The 18532-nt window shown below is 41.4% G+C and overlaps 1 protein-coding gene across 1 annotated transcript in view; it reads right to left on the bottom strand.

Moving 5' to 3' along the window:
* The window catches only part of ADARB1 (adenosine deaminase RNA specific B1), a 63510-nt gene that overhangs the window by 17206 nt on the left and 27772 nt on the right, over positions 1 to 18532 (bottom strand). The window contains exons 4-8 of the mRNA XM_036386690.2: positions 12300 to 13231; positions 4934 to 5048; positions 2958 to 3126; positions 2312 to 2460; positions 1530 to 1698 (exon numbers count right to left, since the gene is read on the bottom strand). Coding sequence (XP_036242583.1) covers positions 1530 to 1698; positions 2312 to 2460; positions 2958 to 3126; positions 4934 to 5048; positions 12300 to 13231 — 1534 coding nt within the window. The remainder of the gene's footprint in view (positions 1 to 1529; positions 1699 to 2311; positions 2461 to 2957; positions 3127 to 4933; positions 5049 to 12299; positions 13232 to 18532) is intronic.

Genomic DNA, 18532 nt, shown 5'->3' with positions numbered 1-18532 from the left:
AGAATTACCTTTCCCCAGCTGCCTGTCCTACCTTCTGAAAGGCCCTATTCATTTATGTTAGAGGTACTTAAACTAAAATAAAATGTCCTCCTTCAGTAGAGATGGTGATTACTTGGGACAAGACTAAAGGAATGAAGCCATTATATAACCTTCCTCTATTTTTCATTTGGCATATGTAGTTCACAAGAATAGTTCCAGCTTAATATCTTTATTAAACTTTAAATCAGGCTAACAGTGACTTGAGAAAACAGCAAAGCTCTTTTAATTAAAACATATATAGCATACATATCAGTGAAAATAACTAAAGTATTATCAGCTGAAAAATTTGGCATTTCTCATCTACTTTGCAAGAGCACCAAGGCTGCAAACATGCAGACTCATTTAAAAAAAACTATGATGTTGCAACTCTCCCATCCTTCCAATGCTTGTTAAAGAATACTACTGCTGATTTTTTTGGTCCATTTATGATTTTGAAAACAAACAACAAAAATCTTTCAATCTTTGTCAAAGAGAAGAAAGGAATTTGGAAAATTTCCAAAAAAGGAATTTGATGAAATATAAATTAAAATATCGTTCTGGAAACAAAATATTTAATTTCAATACAATATTTAAACTATAATTAAAATTCTAGAGTAAGAACTAGAAGTGCCCATCAATTAGGATATTTTTAACAGGAACACTTTTTACCATAAAAAATAATAAAAATCTAAACTATGCATGGAAAACGTAGGAATCTTTAATATCATGGAATGGTTTGGTTGGAAGGGACTTGAAAGTTTGTCCTGTTCCATCCCTGTGCCATGGGCAGGGACACTTTCAACTTGACCAGGCTGCTCCAAGCCCCATCCAACTTGACTTTGAACATTTCCAATGATGGGGCAAGGGCATGTATCACCAGAGGAAGTTATTCAAATATAAGTAATGCAATAGACTTATTGTACTCTTTTCCTAATGCTATACTACTTTAGGGGGAAAAAAACCTAAAACATTCCTCTGCTATTCCCTGTGATAGAAATACAAAACAAAGCTGTCATGACTCGATGTGGCTGGAATGGTACAGAGTGACTACACCTTGCCTCTGACACCAATTGCAGGTGAAGAATCAGAGCTTTATCACAGGGGTGACAGCAGCCACCCTCACACTATGTCCAAGCAGTGAGATAAGCCCATCAATTCCCTGCCCATTCACTGTGGGTACCATGCACCCGTCCTCTCTCGTAGGAACCACAGGATGGTCTTTGATTGGAAGGACCTTAAAGATTTATCTTAGTCAACCCCTCTGCCATGGGCAGGGACACCTTCCACTAGTCCAGGTTGCTCCAAGCCTCATCCAGCCTTGGCCTTGAGCACTTCCAGGGATGGGGCAGCCACAGCTTCTCTGGGCAACCTGTGCCAGAGCCTCAGCACCCTCACAGGGAAGAATTTCTTTCCAACATCCCACCCAACCCAGCCCTGCTTCAGCTTTAGGCCATTCCCCCTTGCCCCATGCCCTCCTCCAGCAATAACATCTGAACCATTCAGAGTCTCACCTGGCTATCTTGTCACTGCAGGACATGGTGAGCAGCCTCTCCCCTTGCAATACCCCATCCCAGGTCTGGATGGTGGTGGTGGAGCGCACAGGGATGGTTCCTTCCCCAGACTCGATTTTGGTCCGGAGTTGTCCTCTGGCTTTGCGGTTTGGATGTCTGTCCCCTTGGTCTGAAGGACAAAAAAGACTGAGGATCAGCTGAGGAACCTTCTCAAAGGGTTTTACATTAGAATCACAGTAAGAAGGACTGACTTGAGGGCTCTGCCTGCAGTTACTGCTGGCTTGCATCACAGTTCCTACTGCTCTTGGCAACTTAGCTACAGCATCAGACACCTCTCACAAACACTGCCTTCCAAAAACACACCTGCAGTTAAACCAAGCTTTCACCAAAGGAGCAGTAGGAAGCAGGCAGCTCTGGAGCTCTGTTCTGTGTGTTACAGAGTTAAAATGAAGTTAATGGGCAGACTGTGGAAGGGGCAGGCAGAGAACTGCTGTTAAAGGATGGAAACAGGGAAAGGGGATGGTTAGTTCTGTAGGAATACTTGCTGACTCACTGGCTTATCTCAGTTAGCATCAGCCTCTTCAAGACCACAGGGCTCATCACTCTATACTGAACTTCTACCACAGAGGAAGAACAGCTCAGATTTTTTTGGAAGAGATCTTTGTCTAACACACTTCTATGCTAAAAGGAAAGAAGACACCTAAATTTTAACCGTGCCACTTGTACATGCCCCAAGAATAATTTAAGCTCCCTTGGGCGGAAGAGGAGGACTGCTGCCATACCCTCTTGTGCTGCTTCATGGGGTGAGAAAATCCGAGCATCACCACAAGGAGATGTGCTGATATAGAGGTGGAACTGCACATTCTCCTTCAGCTTAAACCCGCCTTGCTCTGACCTGATGAAAATGGATTTTTGCTGATCTTCTTTATTGCTGAAACAGAGAAGAAAAGCTGGAGTCAAAACTGACATTAACATGGAAATAGGCATAAGCTGGGCAGACTTAACAGGCATTAAAAACCAACACAGGATGGCTGAAATTTCTATAATGTAAATCTAACAGTTGTGACAATTAACAAAATTAAAGGACCATCGAGACAGGAAACAAAGAGCCTGTGGTAATCCCAGGTGTCAAGAGCTTTCAGACACTTAAATGAAACATCAGCAACCTTTAGCCCACTTCATATTATTTTGATTTATACAGTTACAGTTCACAAAATGATTGCCAATTATTTTCCCTGTCCTCCTCTCTCATGATTGACACCTCACTGAATAAATGTTTTGTTCTACTCAAACTTCAGGGCAAAGGGCACGAGTTCTAAATTAAACATCCTAATCCAACAGGACAAGTGCTTTACACTGAAATAATGAAGACAGATGTTTTCCAGAGACACCTTTTCAGCTCTGATCATCTTTTTCCCTCCAGCTTACCTTAGGTAAAGCTCAAGTTGTGTGTACAGAAATTTCAGCAGACACCGTCGAGCTATGATTTCTGCATGGCAATCATTTAATGCAAGACCACGATCACTCATGTATTCACCATTGATGCATTTTGTTCCTGTAGAAACACTTATTACCAGGGCATCTTTCACGTCTGTACCTGCAAAACAAAATTTCAGGAAGAAGATGCAATTAACATCACAAATAAAGCACTGAGTGATCTTCTTGCAGAACCCAAACAAGGCTCTTTTTTTGGTGGTTTGCTTCTTTAAAAAAAAAAAACTTTTTTTTCTTCTGATAATTTATTTAAAAACAAAAGCTTCACTCAGCCATACCTCCCCTGCACCAGCACCATCAGCAGTTCTTATGAGAACTACTCTTTTCATGCTGGAGCTCAGACAAGTTAAAAATTGAAAACCTGCAGGTAGAAAGTGCTGCTTCAAGAAGAATAATTAAAGCCTGAGATCCAAAGTGCTTTTTTTCCTGAGATTCAGGCAGCCACAACTTTCAGCTGTACCTTCTGGTCACCTATGCAGATATTCACAGCCACTTGAGAAATCTGAAGGGCATTGGTTTATTAAAGCAGCAAAATGTTATGGAAGGGTATTGAGCCAAATACAGGAAAGGCAAGACTGGGGAAAAAGAAATATAAATGCTTAAATCACTGTAAAGACTACCAGTATAAAGTGCAGTTCTTGGTATTAAACCATTCCATGCAAAGGGATGTTGGCTGGGTGTTTTCTAAGCAGAGAACTGCCTTTATCACTCAAAAAACCCAGCTGGATGAAGGACTAAGGGAGATGGGTCAAAACGCCACTTAGCAAAACACTCAGGGGTAAAAAACAACCCAAAAAGCTAAAATGAACCTGAGCCCAGCTGGGCCCTCCTGCCCACAGGGCCAGAGGAGAAGCACCAAGCTGTAGCACAAGGCTGTGCCATGGGGTCATTGAATTCCAGGTGCTCCCCAGACACATGTTCATGGCAAGATATTTTCTTATTCTGTGTAAAGCTATTTCTTCAGTTAACCAAAAGGCATCCACATGTTTAGTTAAGTCTTAGTTCTTTGGCACATGACTCTTCTTGGAATTGCACATAGGGGCTGTAAATAGCATAAAAACCTGTTAAATATCACAGAACACAAATATCACAAAATAAAATAAACAAAACTACAGCATGTTCCTCGTGTATTTGGGGCTAAAACAGTGTTATGAGCAGATGGAGGTCTGGCTGTTGCTCAACAGAGCTTGAGGAGCATCAAGGTTTCCCAAACCTCCCAACAGCCTGTGTGAGTGGGAGGGCAAGAGATCAGAAGGGGACACAGCTGGGACAGCCTCAAAATGAACATTGCACCAAGGGTTCACATGGATTGAAGACCAAAAGAAACCTTAATGTGAGGAAAATCAGCAACAGCATGGTGATAGATTAGTTTAGGACAGAACTTCACTGCTTTGGGGGATTTGGACAAGCAGAGATCTTGTGTCAGCCACGACACCATTGCTGACACGTGCACACCACTGCCATCTGCCAAACATAACTGCTCTCTTCAGATATTTTTACTAAAATGACTAACATAGAGCACTAAGAATAAAATGTAGCAAGAATAACAAAGTGCAAAATCTTAAAACCTTGCAAAGAAGCGTAATTCTTACATAATATGCCCAAACCAGGAATACCAATGGGGAATTTTATTTATTTTCCCAAAGTTTCTTCATTCACTTTAAAACCTGAATTTTGTGAGCTACTCAGATGTCTCAGGCAGAGGACAGGAACTCTGTGGAAAAAGCAGTACTTGCAGGTCTAATTTTCCTCTAAGTACTTGAGATTTAATTACTATATTTAGTCCACCTTCAAGATGAAACAGTAAAAATACATTTCAAAACTGCTTGACTGAAAAGAGTTCGTTTACTAGATGCAAACAGAGCTCTCATAGTTAAGCATTCAAGATATTACTTTTTTTTTAAATTTACCTGTTGTCATGACAATTCCAGCAAGGACTTTTCGACGTGCATGTGGAGATGAGAAATTTTCTGTCAAATCACTGAATTTATCTACAACCAAGCGTGCAACAGCATCAGCTAATACCTGTAGGACCACACAAATGCACATTAAAAAAAATTTAAAATTCATTTTAGAATTACAGGAGTATTAAGTTATAAAGATTTACACTTTTAAAGGAGTGGACGAAGCAAATGAAGTGAGTGTTTATTGTTCACTTTAAAAATTGACATTGAGGAGTCCCTTGCAAGTGGAAGCAGAGGTTTGAGTGCTCCATGTCTACCAAAACAAGGTCAGACAGTGCTAAGCAAAGCACTGAAGCACCTAATGCCCATGATCCTGATGAACATTTGAGGCTTGGGAGAACAACTGGATAGACAGATAAACCTATCCTCTCATGCTCAAACCTCAAAACACATCATTTCAGTATCCTCAACATGGAACCAGACAATAAGATTGAAGTAAAAATCCATGCCCCTCAAATGAACCTTTTATAACAATCTAATTCCTTATCTATTATATAAATACGGACAGTTCTGTTTTCAACCCTAGTTTAATGCCTCCTATTTTTACAAGACCTCTACCAAGTTAGGAATAGAAAATTTCAGTGTATAACCCCAAAACACTATCTCAAAACTAGGAAAGATTTCTGTCTTTCAGAAAAACCTGAACTTTAAGTCAGGCTGTAAGTGGGGCTAACTTCCAAAAGGAAGGAGAACTTTGAAATAGCAGTCCTGCTCCTGTTGACAGACAATCCAGTTCAGCACTGCAGCTCATCTCACCTGCTGTTTTCAAGGCAACTGGAACTGTAACTGCTAGAAAAAATAAGTCAAGACCAAATTCTTGTATTTTCATCTGAAAAGAAGCTGAAGCCAAGGCAACCATGTGTTGATAACCAGCAGTATCTGAGATGTTCTAGGTGTGCACACCTGGCCCACAGCTCCACGTGCCACAAATCCACAGGTATTGTGTCACACCCACCAGTGCCATTCACATGTTGAATGTGAGGCACTGGAACACAGAAGCTGTGGCTGCCCCACTGCTGGAAGTGCTCCAAGACAGGCTGGACAGGGCTTGGAGGAACCTGGTCTAGTGGAAAGTGTCCCTGCCCATGGCAGGGCATGGGACTGGATGAGCTTTAAGGTCCCATCCAACCCAAACCATTCCGATACAGACGTGTTAGATGCCCAAAGGGAAAAGGGGAAAGAAAAAAACAAAATACAAAAAAAAAAAGAAGAAAAAGGTTTGAAGACCACCAGCCCCATTCAGCCCCATTTCCTTAACAAGGCTCATGAGAACCAACCAGCCTAGAAATGCAGTAGACATGCTCTCAGTATTAACTTGCTTTTGGAAAAGCTTTAGCAGCCAAGAAATAACGAAAGCTTGGGTGTCATGATGACAGAGCTCAGCAGCTCTCACCAGAGCCTGACAGAAAACAGTGACCAGCAGTCAGGTCCCAGCTGCACCAGCCTCATCCATGTTTTGCAATCGCTCAACTTGTGGAATCAGAAGGCTCCTGACATTGCAAACACCAATTTTCTTGAAACATTTGAATGGACTGCAACTCAGAAACTCCATATATTTTTCAGGAACACAATTTAGCTCAGAGGTCATGAACATGTCTGGTCAGGCACTGATTTTCAAACACAGCCTTTTTGTTGCTGGACCCAAAATTGGGTTAGTCCATGTTCTGCCAGCACCACAACCACACAGCTAAAAATCTGCATTTAATTGTCCTACTTACCTAATGCAGAAATCTGAACTTTAAGGTAAATACACAAAAGAAAAGGCAAATAATTGAGTGTTTTTTCATCACCCTGGTCTTAGAAATGGAAAATTAATACACAAAAGGCTTAAATTATTAAGCTCCCTGCAGCCATGCAGGCAGATCACTGTATAGCCAAGGCACAGATTTCTCATTGCAGTGTTCTATCCCTAGTCTCCCTGCAGAGTAACGGATACTTGCTTCCAGTTGCAAGTTTTATGCTCTCTCTTCTGTAATCCATGTATTTTCTGCTCTGCCCTACACTGTGATGTGCTGGACAGCACACAGTAAAATCATGCTGAATGACACTGTGATGGAATACTAGCGAAACAAACTATTCCAGACAGGAAATGCTTCAGGGCACTTCCAACCCAAACTGTGCTATGCTTCTATGCTTAACAGAGGCTTCAAAACTGCTAGAAAAGGCCTGGCATCCATTAGCTTCTTCCAGAAGGAGCTTCTTTTTTTTTTTTTTCCACACAACAAGCACAGCAGAGGAAACTGTGGTGTTGGTACACAAAGGAGCATGGCAGTGAGTTCCTCCAGGAAGATGGAAGTTGGCACAGCAGAACAAGATGGAGTTGCATCTCACAGAGCCTGGAGCTCAGCTGCTGGCAAGATAACCTAAAAATGCTTGGATGAACTTGGAGCTGGACGCTGGGGAGAACTTATGAAAAGGACTAAACAGAACTCAAGCAAGACAAAATGAACCTTGGAGATGCAAACAATCCAGGATGAACTGGAGAGGAGGAAAAAAAATCACTGCCAGAAAACAGGCAGATAGGTTAAAGTTTTCTTATTTCTATTTGATAGACAAATTGCATGACAACAGCTGGGCAGTGAGGAATAAACACTGTTAAATGCCTATAGATGTAGTCACTAAGATTTTGGTCTTTGGTAAGAACACTCCCCCAAGAAATTAGAAGAATTATCCCTCTCTCCCAAGCAGTTATTACATTGCCATAGTTAAGGGCATGAAAGAGAAGGGAATAAGGCAGCACCAGGAACAAGACTTCCTGGCCAGAAATTCCATCCTGCTGTCCCCATCTCAAAACCATGGACTTGAAGCTGTTTCCACAGCCAGCCCAGGCCAGTGACTGGCCTGAGTAGGGATCCTTCACATCACATTCTGCTCTACTGCCTTGGATATAAATAAATATTAACTGGAACAGAAACTGAACTCATGTCTCACCTTCCCTGTGAATGCCCTAACATCTGACACACAGTTTCTCTACCCCCGCTTCTGCATTAAATCATTATTCCAAGTTGAGTAATTCAAAAAAGGAAAGACCCAAAATAGCTGACAGTTGGTTCAGTAAGGCATGTGAGCTCCAAATTATTTTGGGTGCGTTGCTCCCTTCTCTGATGAATTTACAGTGCATCCACTCCTTTTCTACACACACAGACTGGCTTTGGTTAAATACAGATGTTGCAGCAGAACCATCCTGATCCTTCATACTTGAAAAATATTCAGGAGCTGATGAAGTTCAGGTCAATCTGGAGCTAAAGACCTTGGAAGGCCCTGGAGACCACCAAGATGAATGGGGATCCCCTGAATGGTGGGAGAGGCAGCAGCAATAGCTCACAGCTCCCACAGGAACTGACCCAAAACATCTCGGTCCTTTGTGCTCTTCTTGGATCTCCAGGGACCCTTCTCAAGCAGAAATGCTCTCCCTTGGTTTGTTTTGATTTCTTTTGCTTATCTTCACAGTTTATGGCTTATGTGAACTTCCCACTGCAGGTAAAATCGAGGTCCTCCCCTTTAACAGTGACCAGCATGCACAATTCAGAGAAGTTTCCTGTAGTGATTTAAAGAAACTTCTGCCTGGTTATAGAGTCTTCCACTGTTTATACTGATGTATTTTGTACAGTTCTTCCAATTCCACAGCAATTATTCCAACAAATGATGCATGATATTCCCATAAATATATTCAGTATTATCTTTTTCCCAGATTTGAATCCATCTTATTCTTATTCTCCTGTATACATTTAACAATTCACTGCTATGAACTGCCTAGAACTCCTTGGTACCTCTCCAGAAGCAGTATTCCCAGATCTCCAATCATGTTCATAATTATTTGTGGATCTTTTATAAGTTTTAATATTTTTTTATACTTCCCCTCATCCCAGGTGGAACCAGGACTAAAAAAGCACATCAAGTACAAGCAGCCATTCAGAACTGCTTCTCACCCCATTTCTCCTGCTTAACATTTTGTTTCAATGTCTGTCCCCAACAGCAGAAAGGATAAATTGAATTAGGTGAATGATTAAAAATACTCTCTCTAGTGATGTTTATCAAACTGATCTCATTTGCAGCTACACTGCTCACTTGTGTAGCTCAACTTGCTTTATCTCACCACAGTCAAGCTTTCTAATTTTAATAACTATATTTAAGCTTCAATGCGAACGACTTCAATTTCCAGCTCTCTGCACACCTTGACTAATCAGTTACCTTTTTAAGTAAACACTTGGAGGAAATAACACTAGGAAAAAAAAACCTCCATATCAGCTTTCTAACATAAGCCATTAGTGGCCTGAAGAGGTGATACCTCCAAGCAGCAGGATCCCACAGTCTGATGGAAAACTGCTCCCTGAGCGACCCCAGCAGCCTGGACTGCTGCAGGTTTGAAGCATATGCTGGGAATTACTGCTACCAGTCTGTTCTTCTCTCAGTTTTACTCCAAAGCATTTGGTACTGGCCTGAGAACTTCTTTTAGGGACAGCACCATGCCATCTTTGACAGAGGTGTGAGACCCCTCCAGAGAAGGCCACCAAGATGTTCCAAGAGCTGGAGCCCCTCTGCTCTGGAGCCAGGCTGGGAGAGCTGGGCTGTTCACCTGGAGGAGAGAAGGATCAAGGGACACCTTAGAGGCCCTTCCAGTGCCTGAAGGGGCTCCAGGAGAGCTGGAGAGGGACTTCAGGCAAGGGCCTGGAGTGAAGGAGAAGGGGGAATGGCTTCCCATTGACAAAGGGGAGCTTTAGATGGGATATTGGGAAGAAATTCTTCCCTGTGAAGGTGGTGAGGCCATGGCACTGAGAAGCTGTGGCTACCCCATCTCTGGAAGTGTTCAAGGGCAGGTTGGACGGGCTTGGAGCATCCTGGGACAGTGGAAGGTGTCTGTGCCCATGGCAGGGGGCGGGAATAAGATAATCTTTAAGGTTTCTTACAACCCAAACCATTTTGTCTTTCTATGATTTTTTGGGATCAGTTCACAAAGCAGAGCTAACCATAAAAATATTTTCTTTGTTTTGGAGAGGCAAATCCCTCCAATACAAGTGTGACAATCTGTTCAATACCAACACATCCACTGCCAAGGTGCTAAATGCACAACTGCTGAGGTTCTCACTGGGACATTTCTGCCCACTCTGAGGCACACATTGATTGTGTTCCTGGGTTTAACTCATTTTGCCAGCACAGAGATGTTCCTGACTACAGGGAACCTTCCTTCATCCCTGACAACACACCAAGCTGTGAGCAAGCAGACAAGCTGGAACTGAACCACAGGACCAGCCCCTCAATAACCTCCTGTACAGACCATAAGATTATTATTCTCACATCTATTTCACAACAATACATTTTTGACTACAGCAACCCTTCTGTACCATTTGATACTTGGCACCTGTGTTTGTGCATTTAACTCTCTTTGGGGCACCTGCAGCTCTGCAGTCTGCAGTCACAGACAGACATCCAGCCACACTCACCACCAGCACCATCACAGGGAACAACTTAACTCCGTTCTTCTCACCACAAATGAGCTACAGGCAGGTTTGGATTTTGGTATTTGATTTTTTTCCTCCCCTCACATATTTCTACCTTTCTTTTTTTTCCAACCTGATCAATATTTTATGTTTTCCACTGGTTGTATCAAAACCTATCCTCATTTACATCATTCCTGCACTCTTCAGTTTTTGTGATTTCACTCACTCTAGGATTATCTCTGAACCTAACACTTTTTTTTACACAGTAAACAAGGTCTAAAATAATTAAACAACTCACAGACTTCTAAAAGAAGATAATGAAGCAGGACCTGAAGAGAGCACAAATGCTTAAATCATTAAATACATACCAGACCAAAATCACTAATATGCAAAAGACCTAATGTAATTCACTAACAGCTAATTATAATTCAAAGCAAAGCAGCACAGTGAAGTGTTTGATGACATCCTGATGACAAGCTGATCAAAAGCCCCTGAATAAAAAAAATACTTGAAATAGGGTCTAAACGAGGCAGCACCCATGTACCATCTTTTTCCCAGCTCAGCTTGGGTTTTTCACACTTTCCTCTTCCAGTTTCAGTCGTTTCACCATTTTACTGATGCAAGAACTAAAAACACATGAATTACCAGCAGTGAAATTTTTTTGATGTCTGGGGTCAAATCTACTTTTAAAAGCAGAGAACACAGTCTAAAATCACTGAATCTACTGAAGATATTGTAACTACCCAAACCAGCATGATCCTGGATTTGAAAATGAAGGAGACATTTATCAGTAACACAGTAATAGTGCAACACTAAAATAAAACCATATGGGACATTCTGAAACATGCATAATGTCCATATATTTTGAGAAAACAACATACTCAAAATAGTCACATTTACTTACACTCTTTGACCCCACATTATCAAATCAGAACAGTATGTTAGAATTTTAATGAAATCTAGAACAATGGTTTTGAGATAGAAAAGGTCAAAGCCTTGAAATTCTCATAATAAACAGAAAGCTGCAAAAGAATTCACAGACAAATACTTTAATTTAGATGAGTATATAATATCATTAAAAATACCCAAGAGATGCAGTAGAAAGACAGCAGTCAAACAATTATTAGTGTAGTTAGACTAGGAAGAAACATAAACAAGAAAAGAGGAAGAACTTTTCTGCATTAAAAAAACCTCAAATTACTCCATTCTAATGACTTCAAATTTCTGATCTGTGTCTGGTATGTTGGATACTTGCCCTCAAATAGTTCATTAACTATCTGAATTAAATCATTTCTTAGCTATATTTACTTGCCTAAGTAACTTCCAATGCATATTAATTTACTTGCCTAGAGCACAACCCTTCAGATGAGAGCCATTTAACCACACATCCTGGATACACACACATGGAAATCAGTGGCAGTTGCAACAGCCTCAATAAATCTGACCTTGACTCACAACAATTTCTGTTTGCAGGAGAGAATGATTTTCTTCTCTGCTAAAAACTATTGTACCAAATAATTTCACTTAAAGCAGCAATTCTCACTTGAACTCCATCTAAGTCTTGCTTGCCTGAGATGAGCAAGATGTGATTCAATCTTTCCCCAGCACAAACCGTAATTCAAGCTGGCACTGGTGCTCTCTTACACAACAGGATCAAGGCTGAAAACATCAGAAACAAAGCCTCTTCTCTGTGCAAGAGAATACAATTTGTCAGGAGCTGTAATTGTATAAATCACATAATGCAGATTTACATGCATCTATATAGACACACATATCTACAGAAGCAGAAATGCTGTTCAAACTGATTCAATCCACAATTTGACCCCTCTTGGCCTTTACCCAAAGTCACCCACAACACCTGAAGCGTTTCTCACCTGTGGCAAGTGTAACTGGAGCCCCTCGCTGGGAATGGGCTGGCGAGAAGGAGTCTGGTCCAGCTGCATGTTGAACAGGGATGCCAGGGCTGACTGAGCAGCCCGAGCTTTCGCCAGCTTTTTGTTCCTTCCAGAGCCTTCGAAAGTCTGACCGTCCACGGCCACGGCCATGACAAAGTTCTTGGCGTGGCTCTCTCCGCTCTCCGAGAGGAACTCGTACTTGAGCCCGGGGCGCAGCTCGTTGAGGATCATGACGGGGTTCTTCCCGCTGGCCGTGGGGTAGGGGGAGGCCGGGGGCAGGGGGGACTGGGACAGGCTGCTGGCTACGGCGCACGATGGCAGCCCGTAGTCCCCGCCGGAGCCGAAGGAGCCGTCCCCGTTGGAGCCCAGGTAGAAGGGAGCGTCGGAAGGGACGGGCGTCTCGAAGCCGTTGAAGAGGGTGTCGGGGAAATCGGCCTGGTCAGACGTGAAGTCCGTGTTGACCGACAGAGTCCTGCCCATGGCCAGGTGGGCCTCCGAGGCGTTGGGGAACTGCACGAAGGAGCGCAGGGCCTTTTCGGCAGCGTGAAGCTTGGCTTTCTTCTTTGTTGGGCCAGACCCCTCGAACACCTGCCCATTGACTTCCACCGCCATCACAAACATGGGGGCGTGCACCGGCCCCGTCTGGGAGAGGAGTTTGTATTGTAAACCGGGTTTGATCTCGTTAAGCTGCATCAGGGCGTTCTTTGGCAGAACGGGGCCGGGCGTTTTCTTCCTCTTCTTGGGGCGGAATTTGGAGTGGCCATTGTTGCCCTCCTCCAGAGGCCTCTTCCTGCTGCTGCTGCCGCCGCCGTTGGAGAGCGGGGTCCCCTCGCCAAGGCCCTGCCCGGCGCTGTCCTTGGGGGGAACGTTGTCCACATTGCGGTTTTCTTTAATGTCGGTGCTGCTCGAACCTGCGGTGCCCAGAAAGAGTAACTTACAATGCCTTCGGTGCAGGATCTTGTAAATGCAAAATTTATAGATTCCTTTATCTCTCTTTGTAACTGGTTAAGTGATGTGTGCTCACAGGTTAAATATTTTGGCCATGCAACCGGAGATGATGATACTGTAACACAACCTCTCAATAATTCAAGAAATAACACACTCAATCTTCAAACCACACACCTGATACAACTGCACAGCAAAAAACCTCTACAACTTTTTTTTTTATTTTAATTATGCTATAACAAAGCTTTTACTTCTAAGTTATATTTAGCCTTAAAATTGCTTTAAATCAACAATATAAGCTATAGCAACGTATGCCTACAAAACAAACAACTACCATTAGTAAAGTAAAAATGGATGCCTAAGACCACAACTCTGAGCCAGATATTTAATTCTAGTCTATTATCAGTTTAGTCATGTCACTTTTTTCCACACAGTGATTTTAGTTGCTTAAATTGAAAAACTACATAAATAAATCTTTGTTCAGAGCAATGAAAAATTAGGGAGCTCTTTGATAGGTACCATGACTGAAGAGTGTTTGAATGCTTTTATTTCTCTTTAGCTATTCCATACTTTTCAAATTCAGTGGTTTTTTTATGCCTCTTCTAAACATTCATTTCATCTCATCCCAATTTTCTCAGGAACTATAGCTGTCCACTGTGCCAGCAGGACCACAAGATCATATATTTCCACGACTTCTATTAAAAAAATCTCTAATCATCATTTACAAGCATAATTCCTTGTCAAGGAAACTGCTCTCATGGAGTTACAAACCCAAAAATCACTAGAGATCCTCTCTAAGGCCATGTAGAATCCAAGTGTGACAAAAGCTGCACACTCACTGTGAGAATATTTTAATGGGAGAGCAGGGAAGACAATATAGTATTAATGTAATGATTTGTTTTCAAAGATGTAAGTTGGGATAATGATATGTCAGAGCTATATATAAGGAACTGAATTTGCTTTAAGTTCAAAGACCTCATTTTCACCCTGATAAAGAAACTAAGGAAATTAACCATTTGTACTTTCTACTGGCATTTGTGAATGAAAAGGCAAATGTAATAGATCAATTATTTTTAATTCTCCTGTTCCAAAACGTCAATATAACTGTATTATATCTACACTGACTCAAGGTGGTAAATGGTCATTGAAATTAGAGCAAACCAGGTGGAAGCTCTGTTTCACAGTGACAAATTCCAGTCATGCTTTCAGTCTTCCCTAAAAATCCCCTACCATGCACACATCACTTCACCCAGGTTACAAAGCTGATGGAATGGTTACTAAATTTTCATTTATAACATCCTCCAGCAAAAGCTCGATAGGTTACTCCTTTCGGTGCTCGAAGAGAAAAAAAGGAAGGGAAAAAAAAAGATCAAAAGAAAAAGCCAAAATAGGAACACATTCTGTTAAATCACAGCAGCACAACAAAGAATTGTACAGTACTGATTATGCAATTAAGTCAATTCAATTCTGTCAAGAATTTAAATTCTGAAGCATTTCATTGCTAGAAATCTGCTACATTTAATCAAGTATCTCTTGCTCAGCAACAAACATACTGCCTGGAGAATGAAGGCTATAGGGCCACAACTGTCAATACACAGTGTTCATGCATATATTCTTTCTAAAAATATGCATTTATGGTAGAGGAGTCTAAGGACAATGGAGGAAATTTTTAAATCTTTCCTTACAGTGAGTTTCTTACATCTCAACTGAAAAACTGCCCTTACTGGTGGCACCAGATATTTGTTATCAACCACCAAAACTTTCAGGCTAAACAGAAATCATTGACTTAACACTAATCAATGGTCTCTGGTTTCATTTCTTTTTATATGAAAACCACTACCAGTGTCTGTAGGAGGAAAACAGGAGTTGAACAGAGTTCAGCTGAACATTAAAAGCTTTTCCATGTAAGCATGTCAGCTGGAGGAACTCCTTCATCAAGCAGGGGAAACAATGTCCTGACAGAGAGGAGGGACTTGTAGGGAGCAGGAAATAAACTTGCAGGCTTACCTGGAATTATTAAGAGAGAAGGGAAGAAAACTACTCCTTGCCTGAGAGCTACTAGGCTTTGTTAGCTTTGGACAACCTGCAGGGTGAAGAAACTTGGAGAGGAAGAACAGAGGGAGCTGATCCTGAGTCAAACCAAGAGACCAGGAGGAAAGAAAGTAACCGTGGAGCTGATCCAAATCCAAGTTGGTGATGGAAAGACTTGCTGTGCAAACCAAAAGGACCTGTGCTTGTCTCAACCCACAGAGCTGCTGCACTGCAAGGAAAGGTCCCTCCCTCTCTCAAGGTGTGTTTTTGGTCCTTTTGGTCAGCCTGTCCAGCCCAGCAGGGCTGAGGCCTTCTAATTACCTGAGGGTTTGGGAAAGATTAGTCAAAGCATAACCTGCTCAAGTTAGAGATGTCACCTCCCATCCTGGGAGTTATTTATATGGATTAACTCCTCCAGCCCAGCCTCTCCCTGGATGCCTTTTCCAGGCATGCCACCCTTCCAGGGAAGTCAGGAATGGCTCTCCTGGCTCCTCCTCACCTTGTCCAGTTCCCCACAGGTGACAGGGCCACCAACAGACCCCAGGAGAGGGCATCACACCACATAAGTGTCCTCCCAGGGCAGCCTCACAGCTCTGGCCTCTCCCAGAGATGATGGCAGGGAGGCACATGAGCTTTTCCCCCCCCCAAAAAAGTTTTCTAATGGCTTTGAAAGACCCCATAAACCTGTGGTATCCACAATGTCCTGAGCAAGGTGCTTCACCACTTCATCACAAATAAAAACATCTCCCATTTCTTTCTTTCATCCTCCACCTGATAGGTCTGACTATATCTACTGGGGTTTATTTGCTATTTTTTAAAGTTTTTGATGATTCTAATATTAATCACTCCATATTGGGCATGATTTTACAGAAATCTCTAATATTTCCAATCTTTAAATTTAATTCTCAAGGAATGAATGCTTTAGAGAGGCATTTGAAATCCATCACATCTGCTGTGCATTTAAAGCTTTCAAGCAGCATTAGCACATACATAAACAATTAATGACCGAGATCCCGTTTTCTTAAACATTTATACAACCCATGATTTTAAAACTGGGTATTTTTCAGGAGATTGGTATATTTTCTAGTCATTAAAAATATCTGGCAGCTTCAACTAGATATTTGACTTATATCTGTGAGGCCACCTTAGTAAAAATCATAGCTGACACCAACAACTTCAGCAAAAGGATAATTCTGCCCTTCAGATTTCAGCTGAGCACTTACAAACCCAAGGACATTTGAAGCAGGAAAAAGGCATGGGAATTTTTCATGCCAGTAAAGAAATAAATCTTCTGTGGTGATGCTCTGGTTTATTTTTGGGCTTATTCCCTGTAATTAAAAAGTGTCTGCCATTGAGATGCTTGATCCATTGGGGATCTTCCATTCCTGCTTGCTGAGAGGCAACACTCCCTCTGCTCTGTCTGATCTGGAACACAATTAATGAAATTTAACTCTTAGCTGAACCAAAAGATGGTTCTAGCTACCCCTTATACTGCTGCTTTCATTTAGTGGCCTGGGGAAATTCTAAATAAGTCATTTTCTTCACTCAAAAACAAGCAGAAAAAACCACATGCTCTCTTGAGAGCATCCTTTAGAAAAAGAAGCAAATACATCAAAGATAAAGGTCAGGAGAGTCACATGCTTGTGTTCCAAGTGTCCAGAGTGCAGCCACACAAAGCAACAAAAAACAAATAAAAACCTTCTAAATAACCATCTCTTGCCCCAAATCTCTTGTAGTGTCTCTATGACCAAAGGATAAAGAAGGAAAACACTAAAAATTCAAGTCTGAAACACTTTTCTCAGGGATATTAATTTATTAATGTAAGACATCATCACTGTCTTATATTTCATCTGAACAAAAAAAAAAAAAGTCATCTTAATTTTGGTTTCAGCAGAGGAATTCTTGTTATGCAACCACAGGCTACAAAGACTGCATAGCCCACCTTCCTTTCCTTCAAAAACCTTTCCCCAAAAGCAGTTACATAAAATAATAAAAAATTTAACAGGCAACTTCTAACATGCCACTTCACAATTATAAGAGATATAAAAGTAAAGAAAGATAAACAGTTAAAAAATATATCTCTGCACAAATCAAAGCAAAGAACTTAAGAATTTAAACTTTGATTTCTGAACCCCCCCCAAATCAGATGATTGAACATTTCAAATTCACGATGTTTGTGTGGGCACACAAAGGAAGGTTGTCTTGCCCTTCATAGGCACTGGGCTCAGCCAAGGTTCTGACATCTCAAAACTGAAGTCATACAAATGCATTCCCTAAACAATTCCATGGAGCCAAGCTCCTGACAAAATAACAAATTCCTTGAATGGCTTCCCATATCGATGCACTAACACAAAAAACCCCAGAAGCAGACAAAAATTTAGTGTTTTTCTTAATGACACAGAATTAAATCTGCCCCTATAAAGAGACTGTATCTCTCCAGCTCAGGAAGGCATCTTCTATTCATGCTCAGCTATACCATTATTGAGAAAAGGGATGTTTTATCAAAAAAAAAAAAAGAGAATTATCCAATTACACTTTTTGAAGGCCTCAGTAGGGAAGGCACCTTTAGAAGCAGTTATAGTTTAATTTCTTATCTATCAGGGAAAAGAAAATTATACCAAGCATATTGCAGTTGAGTTCACTGTTTCACTAAAGAAAAAAAGATTAATTCTATTTCAGGTAATATTTTTCGCTTTGGTTTTGGGTTTTTTTGGGGGAGGATGTTTGTTTTGGGTTTGATTGGTTTATTTTAACACAATGATCTAACTTCCTCATCTCCCTCTAAAATTGTTCTGTAACTCCTCCAGACTGAGCTGCAACTCTTCTGCTCCAAAGCCAGTGCTGGGCTTTGTCACCTTTGCCAGATGCACTCTTTAGCCACTGCCACTTGGGGGAAAAAGAAGCACATTTGTTATAACATCATGTACAATTATTTATAGTCAGGCACAGCACAGCAGCAGCAGAACAATTCTCTGAGTCACAGAAAAAAAGGAGACAGCTGAAAAGCAAATAACAGTAAAAACATTTTAGAAAGGTTCAAGGAAAATATTTTTCTCATAAGTTATTGGATCTTAATTATACCCCAGAGTTAGCAGTCTCACACACTTGGCTGCATCAAGTACACACCAAGATGATCACTTATTGACTATTTTTGTGCTTTAAAATCACTTCAATAATTCAGTAGCTCAGGGTTGGGACAATCACCATCTAAAGAGAATCATCAGCCCATGTGAGAC

The sequence above is a fragment of the Molothrus ater genome, chromosome 7 (genome assembly GCF_012460135.2).
Source record: "Molothrus ater isolate BHLD 08-10-18 breed brown headed cowbird chromosome 7, BPBGC_Mater_1.1, whole genome shotgun sequence".
NCBI lineage: Eukaryota > Metazoa > Chordata > Aves > Passeriformes > Icteridae > Molothrus > Molothrus ater.
The sequence above is the reverse complement of the archived record's forward strand: the minus strand, read 5'-3'. Positions and strand labels throughout refer to the sequence as shown.